This window comes from Emys orbicularis, chromosome 13, assembly GCF_028017835.1.
Source record: "Emys orbicularis isolate rEmyOrb1 chromosome 13, rEmyOrb1.hap1, whole genome shotgun sequence".
Classification (NCBI taxonomy): Eukaryota; Metazoa; Chordata; order Testudines; family Emydidae; genus Emys; species Emys orbicularis.
Window position 1 is genome coordinate 50,151,523 of NC_088695.1, and position 20,768 is coordinate 50,172,290.

Here is a 20,768-nt window from a genome sequence, read left to right on the forward strand (position 1 = left end):
GGATGGAAACAGTGACAATAAAATGTATTTAAAGAGCTGTTGCTCTGGGCCTGGTGCTGGCTCTGCCCTAGGGCCTAGGCGGGCCCTGGTGCTGCTGTTCCTGCGAGAGCAGGGCCACTGCAGAGGGGTTTGGTGGAAGGCTGCTTGGCAGGCAGTGAAGCAGGGCTGTAACGTGCTCCACTGTTGATGCCCTCGGTGCCAAGCAAAGAGCAGACAGGGTCAGCCCGAAGGGAAGGAGGATCCCAGCCTGGGCTGCCTGGGACTCTCGCTCTGCAGGGACTTGGATGCACTGCTCACCACTCCTAGGCTGCTGGCCTCAGTGCAGGCCCCAGGGAGCAGCTACTCTCAGCCCACGGCAGAGACGGATTAATTTAAAAGCATTTATTCTTGGATGTGCGTATCCCATTGGCTTCAGGCAGCCATGCTCAAACATCCTGCAGCCCAGCTGGGCCTACGCCATCTCCAGCTCCCTCCTCCGAAAAATCAGGCATTTGGTGTATTCTGGCATTTCCAGCTGGCAATGAGGAAAACAAGCATTAAGGTGCAGAACAACCAGGCTTCTAAAGGGCTTTAGAGCAGCGACCAAGGCCTCCAGGCGTGAGCTGCAGGGCTGGAGTAGAGCTGTGTGTTTGGAGGGGGGCTAAAGCGCAGTGGGCTGGGTGTGGGGCCTGGGGGCAGCTGCAGCGCTGTGGCTGGAGAAAGTTTGCCACTGCCTGCTCATGCTGCCAGCCCCTCGTTTTCATAGGAACTAATATTCAGTAGCTTCTAGGCTCCCTGCAGCTTAGCCCCAAGCCTTGAAACCTGCCTGTTTCCCACACCACACTGAACCTTACCATGCGCTCGAGGCGCAGTGCGTTGAGGGTGGCCAGCTGCCGCAGCTCCTCCACATCCCGCAGCCCCCAGGCTGGATTCCTGCCAGTCAAAAAACCAACAGAAGGCTGGAGAGGCACAGAGCAGCGTGCCGGGCTCTGGGGTGGATATGGCTGCCCTGGACTTTCCAAGGGGTGGGGCTGAGCTCTGCTCATCCCCGGCTGTTGCCAGGTGATGAGCTCCCGGGATGCTGCCTGGGGAAGAGCCTCCCGCCGAGCACAGCCTGTGCCTGTAAGTGGGAGCTCGTCCTGGGGAAGCTGCCACAGGTGACTTGTGCTCTCCCAGGTGGGGGAGACAGTTGCACCTGGGAACAGGACGTGATGTGTCCAGTCTAGAGCCCATCGCCTGTGGGCTGGATGCAGATTTGGCCCCTTCAGGGCTTCCACAGGGCAGGCCAGCACCTAACTACCACACTGCAGAATTGCTGGAGCCCCTGGGAAGAATTCAGCCCCTGGGGCACACCTCACCTCTCCTGGAGCTTCTCCTCCAGCTCCACGTTGCACTCAGGGCTGATGATCCCATTGATGGCAAAGGGCTGTGGGCACAAAGTGCAGTCAGAGTCACTCCTTGCCCTTCCCAGTCCCACTTCCGTGCCCTGAGGAGGTGGTGGCAGCAGCTGATGGGTGTTTAACCCCTAGGCTTTATTTGATTTCAAGCCTCTCCCATGGGGTCTGGACATGGCATTGCTAGATCCAGCAGGCAGGGCCACAGGAGGGGTAAAATGTAATACGGTGTGGGCTAGGACAGTACCAGCCGGTGCCTGCCCCCTCGCTGGAGGAGCTGGGCAGAGCTCTGGGGACCCGCATCCCCATATGTTGCTCAGCAGATTGCACAGCCTGTCCTGTGTGGGGAGGGAAAACACAGGCTCCTGGAGACCGTGCAGGGATCCCAAGACCGCTCTGGTGGTTCACAAAGGGGTCTTGGGTTTCAGATTCCTGGGAAGACCTAATGCCCTCCTGCTGCTTGGGTGGGGAGGTGGGAGGGGGCAGAGGTTGTTGGTTGAGATTCTATTCTTCATACTTACCCCATAGATCAGGCAAACTCCCCCGGGGTTCAGCAGCTGGCCCACACCCTGGAATAGTCCCTGCAATGCAAAGGCAGGATGTCATCCAGGTGGGCACTGGGGGGGGGGGGGGGGGAGGTGAGCCCAGGCCAGGGCCTGCCCCATATCCCAGTAGGAGCAGGACAAGGTGCCAGCCCTGCTCCTCCCGAGCAATAATCCCTTGGGGCGGTGCGGGGTGCAGGCCTGAAAGGGCCACAGGTTCCTTCCGCCAGTGGGAGGAAGGATGTCTTTCTCACAAGGGTTGCTTGCTGTGGCGCCCCCATGTTCCCTGCAGGGCTCAGTTTGTCCACACATGCACACCTCCAGGCCTTGGGCAAGGAAGTGCAGCAGGTTGATGATGACGATGACATTGCAGCGGCCCTGGCTCAAGCCTGCCCACTGGTCCCAGGGCTGAGAAACGTCAATGGCCAGTGGCTTCTTCACGTTCTGCACCTTGGTGGCTCTGATGTAGGCAGAGATGCTGGAGGGAGAGAGACAGGTAAACCGGGAGAGGCTGCTGGTGGTGCTGCACTGCACCCAGACAGGGGCTGCTGCCTGCTCTCATAATGGGGGATGCTGCAGGAGCTGCCCTGAGGTGCCAGGCTGGGATCCATTTAGCTACTGCCAGGGCCACAGTACTGCCAGCATCACCCTGCAGCACAGGCAGTGGCTGTCTTGCCGATTCCAGGGGGGGAAGAGGTGCATTCAGCTAGACCAGGGGTAGGCAACCTATGGCACGCAAGCTGATTTTCAGTGGCACTCACACTGCCTGGTCCTGGCCACCAGTCCGGGCGGCTCTGCATTTTAATTTAATTTTAAATGAAGCTTCTTAAACATTTTAAAAAGCTTATTTACTTCACATACAACAATAGTTTGGTTATATATTATAGACTTATAGAAAAAGACCTTCTAAAAACATTAAAATGTATTACTGGCACGTGAAACCTTAAATCAGAGTGAATAAATGAAGACTCGGCACACCACTTCTGAAAGGTTGCTGACCCCGAGCTAGACCCTTCCCCCTCCATTAAAAGCCAGAACGGGGCAGGAAGTGAGGCCTTGTAGGGGATGCATCTGGCTGCTCTCACCCAGATCATGGGCAAACACCATCCCTCTCCCTGTTGTGCTGTAAGCACTGATGCCTGGACCAAGAAGTACCCAGCATGGCAGCTGCCTCCAATGGAGTGCAAGAGGAGGGATAGGGCTGCAGGAGAATTGCAAGTGAGGTGGGCCATGCAGCCTAAGCCCCCCAGCTCTACAGATGTGGCTCCTTGCCCTTGGAATTTGTCCTGTGCTGGGGCCACTATAAGTGTCACCCTAATGAAAGCTGTTACAAGCCCATGGGGGTGGGAGTCACTGCAAGATGGCATGTTCCCCTCCCCCTCCCCGATGCAGGTGTTATATGTTCTGATTAGCCTAAGCCTGAACAGCCTAGAAGGACTTGGCAGGGTTTGCGCAATTTCCAAAGGCAAAGTGAGCACAATCCCCTGCTGAACACTGACAGACTCCTGTTGTCACTGACTGAAGTGGCAGTGTTTGAGAGCTGGGGCCTACCCCTCCTGTGGGCTGGGGAAGGGACCTGGCAATGCTGTGGGAACAGCAGGTCAGGGCACTTTCTGCTCCTCATTACAGACTCCCCACTGTGTCCGTGATTGGAGCTGTAAGCAGCCCCACCACCATGAGAGTGAAATCCTCAACTCCCCAAATCCTTCCCCGTGGGAAGCAGTCAGCAGCCTGTCAGCAGCCAGGCTGGGGACACGAGCAGCTTTCATGCTGTGGGGTGCTGTCCCTGCCTCTGCCCAGGGCTCCTGGAAGGACCAGACACAAGACGTACCTCTCATGGGCAGACGGGCTGATTTCTGAAGGCTGCCAGGTGACATTAGGCAGGGCTTGGGCAAAATGCACCACATGTTGCCCAGTCCCAGAGGCCAGCTCCAGCCCAAAGGCTTGGCTTGTATTATCCATGTAGTCAGCCAGTACCTCCAGGATCAGCTCCTTATTCCTCTCTGCCATGGGAGACACCAGCATCTTCTGCCACTGACCACAGGTCTTGAGGCTGCCACTAGAATGGTGCTGCCTGGATTTCTGCTCCTGCCTGACAGGGCTGGCTCTCCTCACAGATGGCCCAGCCTACATTTATTAAGGCAAAGAAGATTACTGAGTGACGCTTGTCCCCGGGAGAGACGCTTAGGTGGGAAAGGCCCGTGTGGTTCCTCCAGCCACGGGAGGCCAGCAGGGTGTCGAGGCCCCAGCCCTACAGCCACGGTTCAGGGCCTCAGCGTGTCTCTTCGACCCCGGCCAGGCGGCTGGGAATGCTGCCCAAGGCAGCGTGTCCCCTGGCACAGCCCCGAGCCCGAGGGCAGGGCCCTCAACCCCACGCCTGCCTGGGCCTCATTCCCCACAGAGCCCCAGGTCACACAGCAGGGCATGGAACCCAGGCGTCCTGGCCCCGCCCCTCGCACAGGCCCCGCCCCTGTCTGCGCCTCCGCGGCCACTGCCGATAAAGTTGCCCTTGTTGCGGAAGCGGTGCATGCTGGGCTCGGAGGATTTAGCGCCCGCTGGAGGGTGACCTGCCTGAGCCATAGAGACGTGGGAGGCGGAGGCTAGACTGTCACCCTTTGCCAGTAACATGGCCTGGGCAGGGCTAGAGCGCCCCTGCGACCATAGAGACTGGGGGGCAGAGCGCCGCTGCCGCGTCCTTCGCCTGCTGCAGCCCGCCTCCGAGGCCGGGCGTCTCCTTCCTGCTGCCGGGACCCAGCGTGCTCGGTGCCGGCGCCGCCATGCTGCCCGCCGCCCGCCCCGTGGCGGGGCCCTGCCTGAGGGGGCTCCGGGCCGCCGCCCGCCTGCTGCTCCGGTACCGGGGCCGCCCCGTCCCCGCGGGAGCCCCGAGCGGCCGGTCCCTGCGCGCGGCCCTGGGGCAATCCCGGGCCGGCGGCGGGCGGGCGGGCGCCCCCTGCTGGCGTGCAGCCCTGCTCGGGCCTGCGGGTCCCGCCGCCCAGCTCTCGAGGCTCGGGCTGCGAGCCCGGCACGGCCCGTTCCCGGGGGAGGGGGTCTGCGCGGGGCTCCCCAGATCGGTCTCTGCAGCCGCGAGCTGAGCGGGGCTGTGCCCGGGGCACCTCCCGGGCCTGGCTAGAGCCCGCCGGGCCTGACCGAGCCTCTCTTTCCATCGACAGGCAGCCGCTGCCGGGAGTCTGTGCTGTGAGGATGCTGAGGACCGGCTGCCCGCGAAGGGCAGAAGCCCTGGCCAGCGCCCCCTTAGATAATGCCCCTAAGGAATATCCCCCCAAGATCCAGCAGCTGGTGCAGGACATCGCTAGCTTGACACTGCTGGAGATCTCGGACCTCAATGAGTTGCTGAAGGTGGGCAGGACTTGGGCAGGCTGCCTGGTCAGACTCTGCCTCTCCCTATCAGGGGCTCGCGACTGGTACCTGCTTGGGGGGGGGCACAAATTAAAAATTTGCCCCCCCAACAGCTTGAGTCCCATCTCTCTCCCCTGCCCCCTGCAAGTCTCTCCTCTTCCCCTCACCAGCTCCTCCATGGAGCTCCCAGTTGTTTGCTGCTGCCTCTCCCTGTGGCTGCAGCTGGCCAGCTCCAGGAGCTGCGGCACAGGAAGGAGGCCCAGCTAGCAAACCCTGGCAGAAATTGGGGGGAGGGCATGTGATCCCTCCCCCCCACATGTAACCTCTGGAAAGTGCCCCACTTTGTATAGTTGGGCAGGGTAGATGGACTGGGCTGTACTAAGTTGGGGCATGCGTGCTCCCAAGGCGTGGGGGGAAGGCAGGATACTGGGGTGGTCGATTGTCAGGGCACAGAATGGAGCTGTTCCTCTGCCCTTTGTCTATGGCTGGAGTGTTCTATGGTTGTCCCTCTCCTTGCTGGGAACACAGGGTAGGCTTGAAGTACTGTTGTTTACACTTTGTTGTCTTCTGCAGAAGACACTGAAGATCCAGGACATGGGGCTGATGCCGATGGGTGGAATGATGCCACCACCTGCAATGCAGTCAGCCAGTCAGGTAACTCCCAGGTGCTCTGCTAGGGTCCTCCTCCTTGCCCCTGGACAAATGCCAGGGGAAGGGAAGCGCAGTCTAGGAAGATGGGCATTGGTTTAACCTTGTACTTTGGCAAATTTAGTTCTAGTGAGTCCAAAAATGCCCCACCTGTGATTCTGAAGGTTGGTTCTGAGCTAAACAGACCTACTCCAGGTTTCAGAGTAGCAGCCGTGTTAGTCTGTATCCACAAAAAGACCTACTCCAGGTTCTCCTAGGGGTCTTTATACCTGTGGTGATTCTAGACAAGGAACTGGAGTGTTGGTAGAAGTTTATATAGCTGCCTATCAATCTCGGAGCATCTTTCTCTGTGCGAGTGCTGTGCCCCTCTGCAGGTTTGCAGTGAGGTGAGTTCCCCAGTTGGCCAGAAGGGGCTGTTTGTCACATCCTGTGTGTGGCAGGGCGGAAGGGTCCTGAATGCTGCTATACTTGGCCTCACTAGGCTTGTGTTGGTTCCAGGTAGCAGAAGAAGAAGAGGCCCCCAAGAAGCAGGAAAAAACTCATTTCACTGTCAAGCTGACTGAGGTGAATGCTGTGGAAAAAGTAAAACTGATCAAGGAAGTGAAGAACTGCATACAGGGGCTGAACCTTGTCCAGGTGAGCACTTACCTCTGCCTGTATGATCTTGGTCACTGCTTGAGCAGCATCTCCCTGGGGCTGTGCTGAAAGCTCTGAGCCTCTGCCCAAACTATTTTCAAAGGTGCTTTTTAAAACGGAGACATTGGCTGTACTTCAGAATAGCAGCTTGGATTCCTCCGTGTCCTTGGGCTCCCTTTCCAGTGCACAGCGGTGTCCCAAGTGCATGGGGACTGAGCATGAGGCCTCCCAACAGGAAGGCTGTGTCCACACTACCATGATAAGTCGACCCCGGCTACGTACCTTAGGTCGAGTTACCGTGGGAGGTCAATGGGAGAAACTTTCCAGTCGACTTACCTTACTCTTCTCGTTGAGGGTAGAGTACAGGGATCGACTGGAAAGTGATCTGCTGTTGATTTGATGGGTCTTCACTAGACCTGCCAGTGGATCGATCTCCGCATGAATCTGGGCTATAGTGTAGATGTAGCCAAAGTGTCTGCACCCGCTTGTCTCCATTGATTCCTTCAAAACAAGTGTCCCTTCTTCCCAGGACTTCTGGGTGGTTGGTTTCTAGAGGCAATAATGCACATTCTCACCAGATGGGGGCAGCAAAAACCTAACCCTAACCATGTGAGAGCGGCTGAGTCCCACATGGAATCTGCAAGAGAGGAGGGGCCATGGGAGGAAGACTTTTTTTTTTTTTTTTTTTTTTTTCCCCTTTAACAGCAGAAGAGTTTATTTAACCTATTAAGTACAGGAAATCCCAATCAAACAGCTTAACTTACAGGCACAGGTTAAACAAGCCATGTAAAGCATTTTTTACTGAACATGTGAAAAGTCAGGGCCTCAGAGTCCAAAGACAGAGTTGTCAGAACAGTTCATATTCGAGTCGGAGCTTATTTATCTTAAACTCTTCTGATGTTGCTTGTGTATACTGGAGGTGGAAATAGTTCTGCAGACCTGTTTAAATTGGCCAAACCAGCGGCATTTAACAAGCACTGAAGCAATGAAAGATTTAGAGACTGCATTTACTGATGTGCGATTAGATTGTCTTCCTTCAGCTCCCTCTTCAGCATCTCAGGCAGGCTTGCAGAGAGCCACAGCAGAAAAGCAAACTTCTCCTCTCTCACGTTCTGTGAACTGTATGCAGATCTTGGCAGAACCCTTCAATAGCAAATCATCTGAACTTTCTCCATGATTTACAGGGAATTGCACGCGTCCATCCACTTCATACAGGTGTCCATCCACATTGACAAACAGAGTAAAATAGAAGTTCACTTCCTCTTCCTCTACTTGACACTGGCTTTCTGGTGCAACAGCAGTATGGACTTCCTGAATAACCTTGTTGTTTTCAAGGTGTTTTCAGTCACCAATGCCTGTGGATGCAGTAAATTGGCATCACCACACATTGTACCCAGGTGCACTCTCCCCAGCAGGCATTGCCACAATTTATTCCTAAGATCCCCTGCAGGGCTCTCTGGACTAGCTAGGGCTTCTCATTGCAGCTGGATTCAGTCCAGCAATGGCTTCTCTCCAAGGAGTTTTCTTAATTCAGAGTTACTCAGGGATGTATCCCTCTCATTCACCAGCCTCTTTGTAAGCTGAAATTCCAGTCCTGGCCTGCTTCCCTGCATACACGTGTCTGTGGCAGGGCACTCTGTCCTCTCAGAGGAGACTGTTGTCTCATTCTGGGTTTCTCACACCCTTAGGAGCAGGGATGGTTTCTGTTCTGCAGGCCATCTTTAGTATCTGTGGTCTAGGCTCAATATGAGGCAAGGGTGGTAACAACTATCAGGACATAGAAAAGGTAGAAATATATAACAAATATTTCTGTTCTGACTGGGAAAGAAGCAGTAGGAGCAAAACATTAGAAAAAAGTGTTTTTAAAACAGCAGCTAGCCTACACATATGTGTATCTTACCTAAAATCCTGCCATCCCATAGTGGTGACGTATCTGGCTATGTCTACACTAGCACTTCTGTCAGTCAGGGTGTGGGGAAAAAAAACTATCCCTGACTGACATACTTTTCATCAACGAAAGTGCCAGTGTGGACAGCGCTATGTTGGCAGGAGACGCTCTCTCCCCAACACAGCTACCGCCACTTGTTGGGGGTGCAACAGAGGGTCCTGTGGCACCTTTAAGACTAACAGAAGTATTGGAGCATAAGCTTTCGTGGGTAAGAACCTCACTTCTTCAGATGTCCCAATACTTCTGTTAGTCTTAAAGGTGCCACAGGACCCTCTGTTGCTTTTTACAGATTCAGACTAACACAGCTACCCCTCTGATACTTGTTGGGGGTGGTTTGATTGTGCCGGCGGGAGAGCTGCTTCCACTAGCCTAGAGCAGCTACATGGGAGACCTTCCAGCAGCGCAGCGGTAGTGGTACAGCTGTGCCACTGGAAGGTCTGAATGTAGCCATGGCTTCTTCTGACCTCTCTCCTTTTCTCTCCCCCCTCCTGCTAGTTCCTGTATCCAGCTTCCCCGGCTCCCCCGGGGCAGTGCTCTTAGTAACCCTCTGGGAGGTCTTCGTCTTCGTCTTGTTGATGGACTTTGGCCCTTCTGGCCACCCCTGTTCTGTAGGCTCAGCAGGGGATCAAGCAAGATTCATTTGAACCAATTGTTTTGGCATTGTCCATTAACAATTCCTACCTGACTGTCCTGGGCCATGTCCTCTTCCTGCCTGTAGAAATACTTAAACCAAGCCACTCTGCCTCCTTCCCAGACCTAAAGAAGAGCTCTGTGTAGCTCAACACTTGTACTTTCCACCAACAGAAGTTGGTCCAATAAAAGATAGTGCCTTACCTACCTTGTCTCTAACCCAATATATTCATACAGGAAAATACCACCCCAATAACCAGCTCAACATACAATATTAATACATTATTAAAATTCAGCTTCATAGTCATCACATGCATTTTTACATCGCCTAATCCAGGGTCATACATCTAGGATCAAAGTGCACGTTATGATTATAAGATGGGAGACCATGTCATGGAAAGCGGTAACTTTGAAAAGAGCTTAAGAATCATGGTAGAAAATCAGTTGGACGTGAGCTCCCAATTCATTACTGTAGAGGATGAACTCTTGGATGTATTAAGTGGAGAATATCAATCAGGAGCAAGGAGGTGGCATTACCTCTGTAAACAGCTTTAGTGATCCCATTACTGTCCATTTCTGGGTGTCCACACTTCAAAAAGATTGTTGGCAAATTGGAAAGGGTTTGGAAAAGAGATACAAGTATGATCTGAGGTCTGAAAAACTTGCCTTAAAGTGAAAGACTAAAGAGGCCCAGTGTATTTGGTTTCACCAAGAGAAGGTGTAGCAATGACTCGATCGCAGTCAAGTACCCATAAGTGGCAGAGATGTCTGGTTGCAGACAGCTCTCCTGTCTAGCAGAAAAAGGCAGAACAACATCCAATGGCTGGAAAACGAAGGTAGGCAAATTCAGACTAAAAACAAGGTGGGGATAACGTCCCTAGGTAAGCTGTTCCAATGGTTAATGGATTCTCTATTGCTTGAAATGCTTAAACCAAGACTGAAAGACTTTCTGAAAGAGATGCTGTGGTTCAAACAGAAGTGATGGGCTTGATGCAGAGATTATTCGGGGTGGTTCTCTGGCCTAGGTTATATAGGACATAGGTGATGCTAATGGTCCCCTATGGCTTTAAAATCTATTAATCTAGTTAGTGAAAACAGCTAGTTCCTGTCTGTGTCTCTCTCTCTCTCTCTCTCTCTCTCTCTCAGGCAAAGAAACTGGTAGAGTCACTTCCACAGGAAATCAAGGCCAATGTATCCAAAGAGGAAGCAGAGAAGATCAAAGCAGCACTGGAGGGAGCAGGAGGGACCGTGGTTCTGGAGTAGATGGCCCACTCTCATGGCTGAGGGACTAATGTACCTCCTGCCCGTGTGGGGCACCTCTCCACTGACTGTCGCAGGGTTCCTGTGCATTTCCAGAGGGCTGAGATCTGCCCTGCTTTTCTGCAGTGGGCTTTGCTCTGTTAGGATGGCACTCCGCCAGTGGGGTGTGTTCGGGGGAGGGGCTGACATTTGTACCAGCACCATAATGAACTCTGAATCTATTAAAAAGGTGTGTGTGGGGGAAAGTCTGTGAACCAGTGATGTGTAAAAGACCAGTCCTCCCTGAAACCACTCACCAGACTGTGCACGCCAGCCAGCAGAGCTGCCTAGGGGTGGAGTGCACCCGTGCGCCAGCCCATGTGGCTTTGTGCCACCCAACAGGCCTGTTGCTGGCCTGTGGTCATTGATATTTTCACCCATGTATCTACTCTTTTTCCTGTCCCCCTCCTTCCAATGGTATCTTCCCAGGTGCCTTCGGTATGGGGGGGGGAGGAGTGTCCTGTGCTAATGCACTGGTTTGACCTTTCACTGCAACTCAGACAATCTCAAACTAAGCCGTGGCTAATTATATACAGGTGAATGGATGTGGCCCAGAGGAGCTGAGGGAAGGGGTATTTTTCTTGCAGGGTGATGTTCGGGTTGGGGTGGATTCTCCTCCCTCATGGGCGTCTGAACAGCATGGAAGCTTGGACTCCGTTCTGCTCAGCTGACGGCTGCTGTGAGGGGTGGGCACCTGTCTGTCGCAGGTGACTGCTGTGTACTTGGAGGGAGGATTTGCCAGCCCAAACTAAGGCCATGACTATACTTACAAGCTTACCGAGGCACAGCTCTGCTGCTGTAAGAGCGCTTGTGTAGCTACGTTATGCTGATGGGAGAGAGCTCTGCTGTCAACACAATAAGACCAGCTCAATGAGCAGTAGGAGAGCATCTCCTGCTGACATAGCGCTGTGCACACCCATGCTTATGCCAGCAAAACTTATGTTGCTCGGGGGCGTGTTTTTTTCCACAGGCCTGAGCAACAAAAGTTTTGCTGACATAAGCGCTAGTGTAGCTGTGGCCTAAGCCAATGGCCTTGATACCAGTGGCACATGCCCATGTACCTCTGGGTGCTTGTGCAATAGTGCAGCTAGTAACAAAGTCTGCAGGAGCTGTGGGGGTGGTTGGCTCGGTGCATATAAATGTGGGGGTTGGCTCGGGACGCAGGGAGCTAGAGCCTGTGGGAAAGTCCCCCTGAACCCAGGCCAGCACCTTGTTTCCATGACCCTCCCTCTCCAGTGTCATTGACTAATCCCAGCCACTTCTGGCCACCTTCATTCACAGCCCCTCCCTTTGCCTTACCTTTCTGAGCTGTTAATAATACATGGGGGGGCTGCAAGCCCCACCCATTACTGCCCTGTTTGCTGAGCTGCCACTCTGCCAGGCAGAGGGGCAGCCTGGCCAGAGGGCAGCTCTGCGTTCAGGTTACGGGTAGGACAAGATCTGAAAGGGGTGCTGGGGAGTGGGGTTTGGAGCTGCGTTTACTCTCCAGCAGTTGGCCAGCCCATAGAAGGCTGCACATGTTACAGAGAGGGAATGAGCAGTGGTTTTCAAACTTTCTGTGCTGGTGACTCCTTTCACAGAACAAGTCTGTGAGTGTGACCCCCCCCTTATTGAAAACAGGGTGGGGTAATTTAAGGGGGCCTTTGGGCTGTCAGCCCCACAGAGCTGACAGGTGGTGACCCCCATGTAACCACCTTGCATCCCCTTGAGGGGTCATGAGAACCCCCTGGATTCGAGCCTCTGACCCTGCCTGAGCCCACACCCTGGCCTGGCGTATGCTTTCTCCTTGCTGCTGCCTGTCGTGTGTGTTGGGGGGTGACTAGTCTCCTGAGCCACTGCCCTAAAAGCCCAGGGACCGAGGCTCAGGCCATGTCTGTTTTGGAAGGTTACCAGCTGGTGCAAGCTTGGGCTCTTTGTCCAGCATCCGTATCCCTGAATCCTGCACCGGCCCTCGCGGGGTCCTGGCCAGATCAGTCACACAGCCCCGAACCAGGCCCAGGAGCACCCCGCTCAGGCCGTGTGCACACTCCTCTACCAGCTCATCCACACGCGGCTTTGTCTGTGACACTGCCTGCGGCACAGGTAGGGTGACCAGACAGCAAATGTGAAAAATCAGGATGGGGGGGAGGGGGGGGTAATAGGTGCCTGTATAAGAAAAAGTCCCAAATATCGTGAGGGTCCCTATAAAATTGGGACATCTGGTCACCATAGGTGCGGGTGCCCTGCCTTGCCCTGGGGTGCAAAGGGGGCGACCAGCTTGCACTGCGCCATTGCCCTGTGGCTGGCCTGGCCTGGCAAGGTGGGGGCTGAACCCCCCGAGCTGGGTCCCCTGGCGGCTGGGGCTGGGGCCTGCTCTGGGCCCCGCTGCCGTCGCCCTTTTAAGCCTCCCTGCGCTGGCGTTGCCCGTTTAAGGCTGGGGCGGGCGGGGCTGGGCTGGGCTGGGCCGCGCCGCGCCGCCCGGGGAAGCGGATCCCGCCGCGCGGACCGGCCCGATGGCGGAGAAGCTCGTGTCCCGCTGGTACTTCGGGGGCCTGGCCTCATGCGGCGCCGCCTGCTGCACCCACCCGCTGGACCTGCTCAAGGTGCGGCCCCCGGACCCCCCCTCCCGGACCCCCCAGTGCCCCAACCCTCCGCCCCCCCAGATCCCCCTCGGGCCCCCCAGTGCCCCAATCCTCCGGACCCCCCTGCCGGAGCCCCCAGAGCCCCAACCCTCCGGACCCCCCTGCCGGACCCCCCTGCCGGAGCCCCCAGAGCCCCAACCCTCCGCCACTCCCGGACCCCCCTGCCGGACCCCGCAGAGCCCCAACCCTCCGCCCCCCCCGGACCTCCCTGCCAGAGCCCCAACCCTCCGCCCTCCCGGGCCCCCTCCCGGACCCCCCTCGCCCCAACCCTCTGCCCCTGGGCCCCTCCAGGACCTCCTCCGCCCCCCGGTTCTCCCACTGCTCCTAACCCTTTGGGCCCCCTCCCAGACCTACTGGGCCCCCCAGTGCCCCAACCCTCCGCCCCCCCGATCCTCTCCCGGACCCCCCAGTGCCTCAATCTTCCGCCGCCCCCCGGGCCCCCTCCCGGACCCCCCTCGCCCCAACCCTCCGCCCCCCCAGGCCCCCTCCCGGACCCCCCAGTGCCCCAACCCTCGGGCCCCCCAGTGCCCCACCCTCCGCCCTCCTGGATCCCTCTCCTGGACCCCCCAGTGCCCCAATCCTCTGCCCCCCCCGATCCCCCTCCCGGACCCCCCAGTGACCCAGCCCTCCGCCCCCCCGATCTCCTCCGCCCCCGGGCTCCCACTGCCCTGGCACACTAGCACCCAGCAGGCAGCAGCCTTGGCTCTGACCACCCCAACCAGCTGTTTGGAGGCTCCATTGCTCTCTCTGCCCCCCCCCCCCCCGCTCCCCCCCCCCGTTCCCTCAGCACTGTGGGGTCTGCACAGGGACTGGCTGCCCAGTACGCGCCTGCCTGGGCTCTGGCTGGAATCCCGAGGGCACAGGCCTGCATTGGGAAGAGGGAGAACGTGTTTCCTTTGCCCCCGTGCCACCTTCCCCACCACAGGCCCCATATTCCTTGGCCACTCCTGCTGCCTTCCAAGGCCCGTGAAGCCTGGTCCCCAGCCAGGGGCCCAATGCTCTTGTTAATCTTCTCTCCTGAGGACTTCGGACCCACGCTTGGCCCAGCACGGCCTGCTCAGCAGCACAGGCTGTAGGCGCTGGTGTAGGCTGGGGCTCTACGGAGGGCGTGGGCGGCTCGGCTAGGTTGGGGGAGCCGAGATGTAGGGGAGTCCCTGGCTCACAGAGCCCCCATCTTGCCGGGCACTCTCTGCTACTAACGTGGAAGATGTACAGTTACCCCGGGCTGGGGTTGGGGCTGGGGCCTGGTCAGGACTCCTGGGTCCGTCTCCTGGCTCTGCTTTTCCCCCAGGCTGGGCACGCAGAGAGAGAGAGAAGGTATTTCTCGCTGGGAACGCTAGGGAGGTCCCTGCTGCCGGGTGCTGCGGCCACTGGAAGATAGAGGCTCAGTGGACTGTGCTGCAGCAGCTGGGAGTGAGATGAAAGGCCCCTGCTGCCGTTGCCCTTTATCGCATCGGAGCCAGACGCTCGCCCTTCACCATCTCTGGGGCTCCCCCCTTGCATGGCCCTCCCCCCTCATTGGCCATGGCCTGGCGGGTTCTCTTACATACGCCACTGAGAGGCCATGCTGAGAGGGGGGTGCACTACTTATAGGTGCCCCCTAACTTGGTTTGTTCCCCCCCCCCACCTGCCATGGTCCCTGCTCCAGGTGACGGGGTGTGGGGCTGATTCCCAAGCTCCGGTTGCGTTGGGGGGCCCACGGGGCTGTGGTCACTTGCTGGGGTGCTCCAGCACATGTGCTAAGGATTAACCCCAAGAAGGGTCAGGACCATTGTCCCCGACGTGCGGGGAAAGGGTCAGAAGCAGCTGTCCCAGTCTTGGCTCCGCAGTGCGTGGAGAGATCAGCCCTACCGTGCGCTCCGGGCTGGGGGTGTTGGGCCTGACCCCCTGCATGCTCTCGCCCTGACCCAGGTGCATCTGCAGACGCAGCAGGAGGTGAAGATGCGCATGACAGGCATGGCGCTCCGTGTGATCCGCACTGATGGCTTTCTGGCACTCTACAACGGGCTCAGCGCCTCGCTCTGCCGCCAGGTGAGTGCCCGGGGCCGCGTCCGCCCCACTTCCGCCATGAGGGGGCGCCCCCCATACTGGGCCCTGCACCTCCTGCTGCAGAGCGCATACCCCAGCCTCCTGCCATGGGGGTCACCCCCGCTTCCCCCCTCCACCCAGTCCCTCAGCTTCCTACCGTGGGGGTCGCTCCCCTCCCATTACCCAGGCCCTGGGCCTCTCCCCATTCCGCAGGCCCCACACATTCCCCCCAGATCCAGGTGCTGGCCTTGGTAGTGCTCCTTTCCGGGGAGCAGCCCCCTCTGGCTGAGCTGGGGAGCAGCAGCCCAGCCCCGGAGCCAGGGGCTCGGTGCCATGTGCTGGGCAGCGCCTTTGGTGGCTGTCTGGGGAGGGCAGGGAGTCCCCTGGGGTGCAGCACTTGGGCCCTGCTCTGACTCTCTGTCTCCTCAGATGACGTACTCCCTGACCCGCTTCGCCATCTATGAGACCGTGCGGGACCGCGTGAGCCAAGGCACCCAGGGACCTCTGCCCTTCTACCAGAAGGTGCTGCTGGGTGCTGTGGGAGGTGAGCAGGGGCAGGGGAGCCCAGGCCATGGGCTGTGGCCAGGCTTGGGGAGTCCCGTGACCCTGAATCTTCTCTGGTTGCAGGTTTCACTGGTGGGTTTGTGGGGACCCCGGCAGACATGGTGAACGTCAGGTCAGTTCCATGGGTCTCGGACGCTCTACTCGCTGGGGATGTGGCTGGAGTGCAGGGCGGGAGAGTTGTGGGCCATCCCATCTCAGCTTGTCATGGACTCCATGGGCTGTGACCTGATCCAATGTGGCAGATCCTGCGTCCTGCACCTGGAGGGACCAGAATTGCCCCATCTGTGCCTGGGGCTGCCCCAGGCCGGGGGTTCCAGATCTCTGGGGTTGGCCCCTCCTGATGTCACAGGAGCTGGCCGTGGAGAATCCCTGCTAGGTCCCCGTCCCCGCGGGTGCAGGGCTACGCTCTCTGCGTGGCCCCATCTCCCCAGGGAGCACCGGTCATAGTCGCATGCTGGGTGAGCTCAGGCCTGCTCAGAACAAGGGGGCCAGAGCCCCACCCCAAGGGCTGATCACAGGGGCAGGTTGCTCAGTCTGTCCTGGTCTGTCTCCCCTCACCTCCCCCACTGCTCTGTCTCTGTAGGATGCAGAATGACATGAAGCAGCCGGTGCATTTGAGGCGGAAGTGAGTGACGGTGCAGTAAGTGGGGGGACCCCAGGGACTTGAGACCAGCTGGCTTGGGTCCCTCCCGCCCCCTGCATGTGGTGGGGGTGGCAAGGATCCCTAATGGGATGCTAAGGGGCTGCTCACATGGTGGCACTGGGGGGATCCACTCCCCCTGTGCCCTCCCTGTGGATGGGAGCTGCAGTGAGGTGGCGTGGCCACAAGGGGGAAGCATTGCTCCAAGCGCCACAGTTGCTGGCTGGAGGGAGCCAGGCGGGGGGGGCTGGGGGGCAGTGTATTGGGTGACCCCAGCTCTGCTCCTCAAGCAGGAATTTCCAGCAACCCTGGACATATTGAGTGGGGCGTCGGAGACGATGAGGGCTGGTTGGAAGGGCTCACGGCTTTACCTCTTTCCCTTCTTGTCCCTCCAGTTACTCCCACGCCCTGGATGGCATGTACCGAGTGCTCCGTAAGGGTAGGACTCTGCCAAAGGCCTGGGGGCACAGGGGCTTGGCATCTCCTCTCGCCTGAGCGGGGGCACCCCCGCTGGTGTGGTGAAGCCCCAGGGCAGGAATTGGTTCTGGGGGACACCAGGGCAGCTAAATGGCTCGGTTTGGTCAGGGGCCAAGTGGCAGCTGGGTTGGGGGACTGGATCCAGCTGATTGAAGTCTGCAGGGACCAGGGGCAGCCTGGCTGGCAGCCCTGTCGTGGGTGTGGCTGGAGGCTGGGGTCGAAATGGCCAAGCAGAGCAGGTGCCGGAGAAGAGCAGGGCCCAAGGGGCAGGCTGGGTCGGGGGGGTGGTTGGGATTGTTCATCCAGATGCTGCCTCTGAAGTGGAGCAGCCTTAGGAGCCCTCTGAGCAGTTTGGGTTTGTCCCGGGGGATGACACAGCAAGGGCCAGACCAGACGCTGCAGTGAGAGGCACCAGTCCCGAGCCCTCCAGTGGTGGGAATGAAACACTCCCCTCACCCCCCAGCTGGGAAGGGAGAGCCTGAAAGGGGAGTTATGTTTTCAAAGAAAGGAAGAAGAGGCAGACAGACAGACAGACAGACAAGCAGTGGAGAGAGAGAGTGCCAGAACAGGCTGAAAGGACCAGTGCTAGGGTGAGTGACTTCTCTTCCCTCGGAGCCAGAGGCAGGGGCGGGGGCTTTCAGAGGAGCCCCTGGGGAGTTCCCCCGCTGGGTGGTGGAGGGTCCAGGGGCTGGAGTCACAGCCAGGGCCTGCCACCCTGCACAAGCCCCAGGCCGTGGGTGGGTGGCTGGGCACAGGGCTAATGGGAATGGCGGCTCCCCGCTGGCCTGGGGCTGAATTCACACCCCCGCACTGTGCACTGATTCCCCTCCCCCTCCCCAGAGGGCTTGAAGAAGCTGTTCTCAGGTGCTACGATGGCGTCGAGCCGAGGGGCCCTGGTCACCGTTGGACAGGTAGGAACCCTCCCGCGGGCACTGGGGGGCAGCTGGGACTGGCTCTGCCCCGGGCCTCGCGGGCCACCTCTGGGGGGTGGGGGAGCCAGTCCCCTGGGGTCTGGGGAGACACGGAGGCAGGGCGGGATGAGCCGCTAACTCGCCCCCCTTCCTGCAGCTCTCCTGCTATGACCAGGCCAAGCAGCTGGTTCTCACGACCGGGCTTCTCTCCGACAACATCTTCACTCACTTCCTGGCCAGCTTCATTGCTGTGAGTAGGGGCAGGGCGGGGGGGGGCTGCCCGATGGTGCTAGTCATGGGAATTGCAGACAGGCGCTAGGTGCGCACCCCCCAGGGCTGCTGGCTTCCCACAGCCTCGGGCTGCTGCTGCGGAGCTCCTGGCCCAGAGAAATGAGACAGTGGGATGAGGAGACCCCCCAGGCCTGCAGGTCTCTTCTGTTCACAGCATGTAGGTTCTTGCCCTGTTCCCCTCTGCTAGCAGGGTGGGTTACGTAGGCAGCTCCTGTGTCCGTTCACCTGCCCTCTGCCCAGGGACTGGAAGGGCCAGTGGCACCACTAGTCCCAGGGACTCCCTGTCTGACCCATCTCTGTCCCTTCCCCCCAGGGTGGATGTGCCACGTTCCTCTGCCAGCCCATGGATGTACTCAAGACCCGCCTGATGAATTCGCAGGGAGAGTACCGGGTGAGTGACCCTGTGACCCTGCCCGGGCTCGCTGCAATCTGTCCTGCCCCTCCCCACCCCCCCTTCCCTGCCACAATCTCACCAGCTGCCCATGTACCCTCCCCACTGCCCCATGGCCGGATCCCTGGCTCCTCACGCCCCACAGCTGCCCCTGCCCCAGATCTCAGCCCAGACACTCCTGTCTCCAGGGCAGCTGCGAGCCAGATCAGTCCGAGGCAGTTTACAGAGCGGGTCTCCTGGCTTATTTCCCTCTCTTTCGTTTCAGGGTGTTGTCCACTGCGCAGTGGAGACCGCCAGGCTCGGACCGCTGGCCTTCTACAAGGTAGCAGGCCGCGGCTGGGGGGTTGGAGCGCATTGGGGGCCGGTAGGGGGTGGAAGGAGTGTGGGAGTGGGAGGGTGCTCATGTGGGAGCTGGGGAGCAGAGTGTGGGGTGAAAGGAGCACAGGGGGCGGGCGATGCGAGCAGGGGCGGCTCCAGGCACCAGCGCAGCAAGCGCGTGCCTGGGGCGGCAAGCCGCGGGGGGCGGCGTGCTGGTCGCCATGAGGGCGGCAGTCAGACGGCTTTCGGCGGTAATTCGGCGGTGGGTAACCGAAGCCACGGGACCGACAGATCACCCACAGAAACGCCACCAAATCCGTCTGACCAAGGACCGCCCACAGGCATGCCACCGGCGGTCACCTGACTGCCATGCTTGGGGCGGCAAAAAACATAGAGCCCTGGATGCGGGGGCCTGCTCAATGGCTCCTGGGGCAGAGTTGCCTGGAGGCAGCCCCAGGACCTGCCTGCCAGGTGGGTGGGTGAGAAGCTGTGGGGGTGGAGCCCATGAAAAGGCGCGTAGGGGCTGGGGCCCTGGCACTGGCTCCCGCTGGGCCTGGGCGGTGCTGACAGTGGCGCTGACTTGCCTGGGGACAGATTCATCAACCGTGCAAACCCCACGCACCCTGGCTGTCTGCGGCACCTCTCCCACCCCCTCCTGCTGACCCTCCCCTTGGCCGCTTGGACCCGGCTGCTGCTTCCCTGCCTGGCCTCTTCTGCTCCCCGCAGCCTCCTCCTGTCCTTCTCTTCCACCACCACCCCCAACTGCCCCACCCACGCCCCCCAGAGGGCCGGAGCATCCTGGCTGGGAAGGCCCGAGCAGGACAGAGACTGACTCTCCCCTTTCTCCTTTCTTGCCCGTCCCCTTCCAGGGCTTCGTTCCTGCTGCCATCCGCCTGGTGCCTCACACCGTCCTCACCTTCGTCTTCCTGGAGCAGCTGCGCAAGTACTTTGGGATCAAAGTGCTGGCCTGAGGGGGGAAGGGCCCTGCGCCTTCCAGACCCGGCTCCTCCCGGGGGATGAGACCCAGCGAGACACCACTGAAGTCCCAGAAGGCCCCTCCCCATCCTCCCTGCCCCCCACTAACCCAGCTGGGCCAAAGGGCCCCCCTTCCCGCCCCTGGACTGGCCCCACAGTTGCCATAGCAATAGGGATGGGTCCTCTCCTCCCTGCACCTTACAGGCCCCGGCGGGGGTATGCCCTGGGAGGCCAAGGCTCTTCGGAGCCGGTCCATCCCCTGCTCTGTGACAGGCCTCAAGTCCCAGGGCGCCCGTGTTTACAGCAGAACCTGGCAGGTTCTTCAGCGACGGGGGCTCAGGCGGGGCCGGCTGAGGGCAGCGGGTCTAGTGGCAGTATTACCGGTGGGGGCTGGGGAGGGGATTGCGGGCTTCCCCAGAGGATCCCAGGGGCGGAGAAAGGAGACCCAGGCTCAGGGTGCTGAACCAGTTCTGTTTGGCCCCCGCCTCCATCCCCGTGTGATCTCTGCCCGTGTCGGATTGATGGCATCCCCCTCCCCTCCTTCCTGCAGGTCCTTGGCTTGCTGTCCACGGGTGCCCCCTCTTCTGGGATGGGTCTAGCGCTGCCCCCGGTAATACTCTCCCCAGTAGTCTGGCTCCCTCAGCCCCTCTCCTGCCTCTCCCCACCTGCTGCCTCATGCTTTAAAGATCAGTTTGCTCAGCCAAAATCTCCCAGACACCCAAAGGTTGTTGGGCTCTTCAGGGATCTGTGCTTTGTACCAATGATGGAGAAAGGACCCTCCCCTGCTCAGCTGCCCCAGGCAGAGGGTGGAGCGCCGGCTAGGGGCAGGGAGAGGAAAGTCCTTCTCCTGCGCACACAGCCCAGCTCCCGTCCTGGGCTGGGCAGTGTCTGACCCGCTGTGTCTGCGGCTCTGCCTCAAACCCGCCCGGGGCACACGATGCCTCAGGCCACGATGGGGACTTGGCAGGAGTCACCTTGGAAAGTGTCTTACGTAGATGAAAAGTAGCTGTGGGAACCCGTCCAAACCGCACATGCTGTCTAGTCTGCACCCGGTGGTCCGGACCGACAGACTGATGGGTGTGAGCTCTGCATAGCACACGGGTGCCCCGGCCTTGTACC

At 59.2% G+C, this 20,768-nt stretch overlaps 3 protein-coding genes across 3 annotated transcripts; 2 read left to right on the forward strand and 1 right to left on the reverse strand.

Moving 5' to 3' along the window:
• Positions 1-451: 451 nt before the first annotated feature.
• Positions 452-4,029, reverse strand: LOC135888483 (methyltransferase-like 26 B). The gene is made up of 6 exons (XM_065416288.1): positions 3,747-4,029; positions 2,234-2,393; positions 1,895-1,954; positions 1,338-1,405; positions 834-912; positions 452-514 (listed from the first exon to the last, which is right to left on the reverse strand). The coding sequence occupies exons 1-6, from the start codon at positions 3,938-3,940 to the stop codon at positions 452-454; spliced, it is 624 nt and encodes a 207-aa protein (XP_065272360.1). The 5' UTR covers positions 3,941-4,029.
• A 663-nt stretch (positions 4,030-4,692) lies between these two features.
• MRPL12 (mitochondrial ribosomal protein L12) lies at positions 4,693-10,635 on the forward strand. The gene is made up of 5 exons (XM_065415353.1): positions 4,693-4,766; positions 5,086-5,272; positions 5,846-5,926; positions 6,419-6,556; positions 10,281-10,635. The coding sequence occupies exons 1-5, from the start codon at positions 4,693-4,695 to the stop codon at positions 10,395-10,397; spliced, it is 597 nt and encodes a 198-aa protein (XP_065271425.1). The 3' UTR covers positions 10,398-10,635.
• A 2,290-nt stretch (positions 10,636-12,925) lies between these two features.
• Positions 12,926-19,686, forward strand: SLC25A10 (solute carrier family 25 member 10). Its single transcript, XM_065415352.1, has 11 exons — positions 12,926-13,015; positions 14,966-15,085; positions 15,512-15,626; positions 15,710-15,758; positions 16,230-16,271; positions 16,682-16,725; positions 17,604-17,674; positions 17,832-17,924; positions 18,279-18,356; positions 18,622-18,678; positions 19,544-19,686. Exons 1-11 carry the CDS (start codon positions 12,926-12,928, stop codon positions 19,643-19,645), a joined length of 861 nt encoding a protein of 286 aa, XP_065271424.1. The 3' UTR covers positions 19,646-19,686.
• Positions 19,687-20,768: the final 1,082 nt, after the last annotated feature.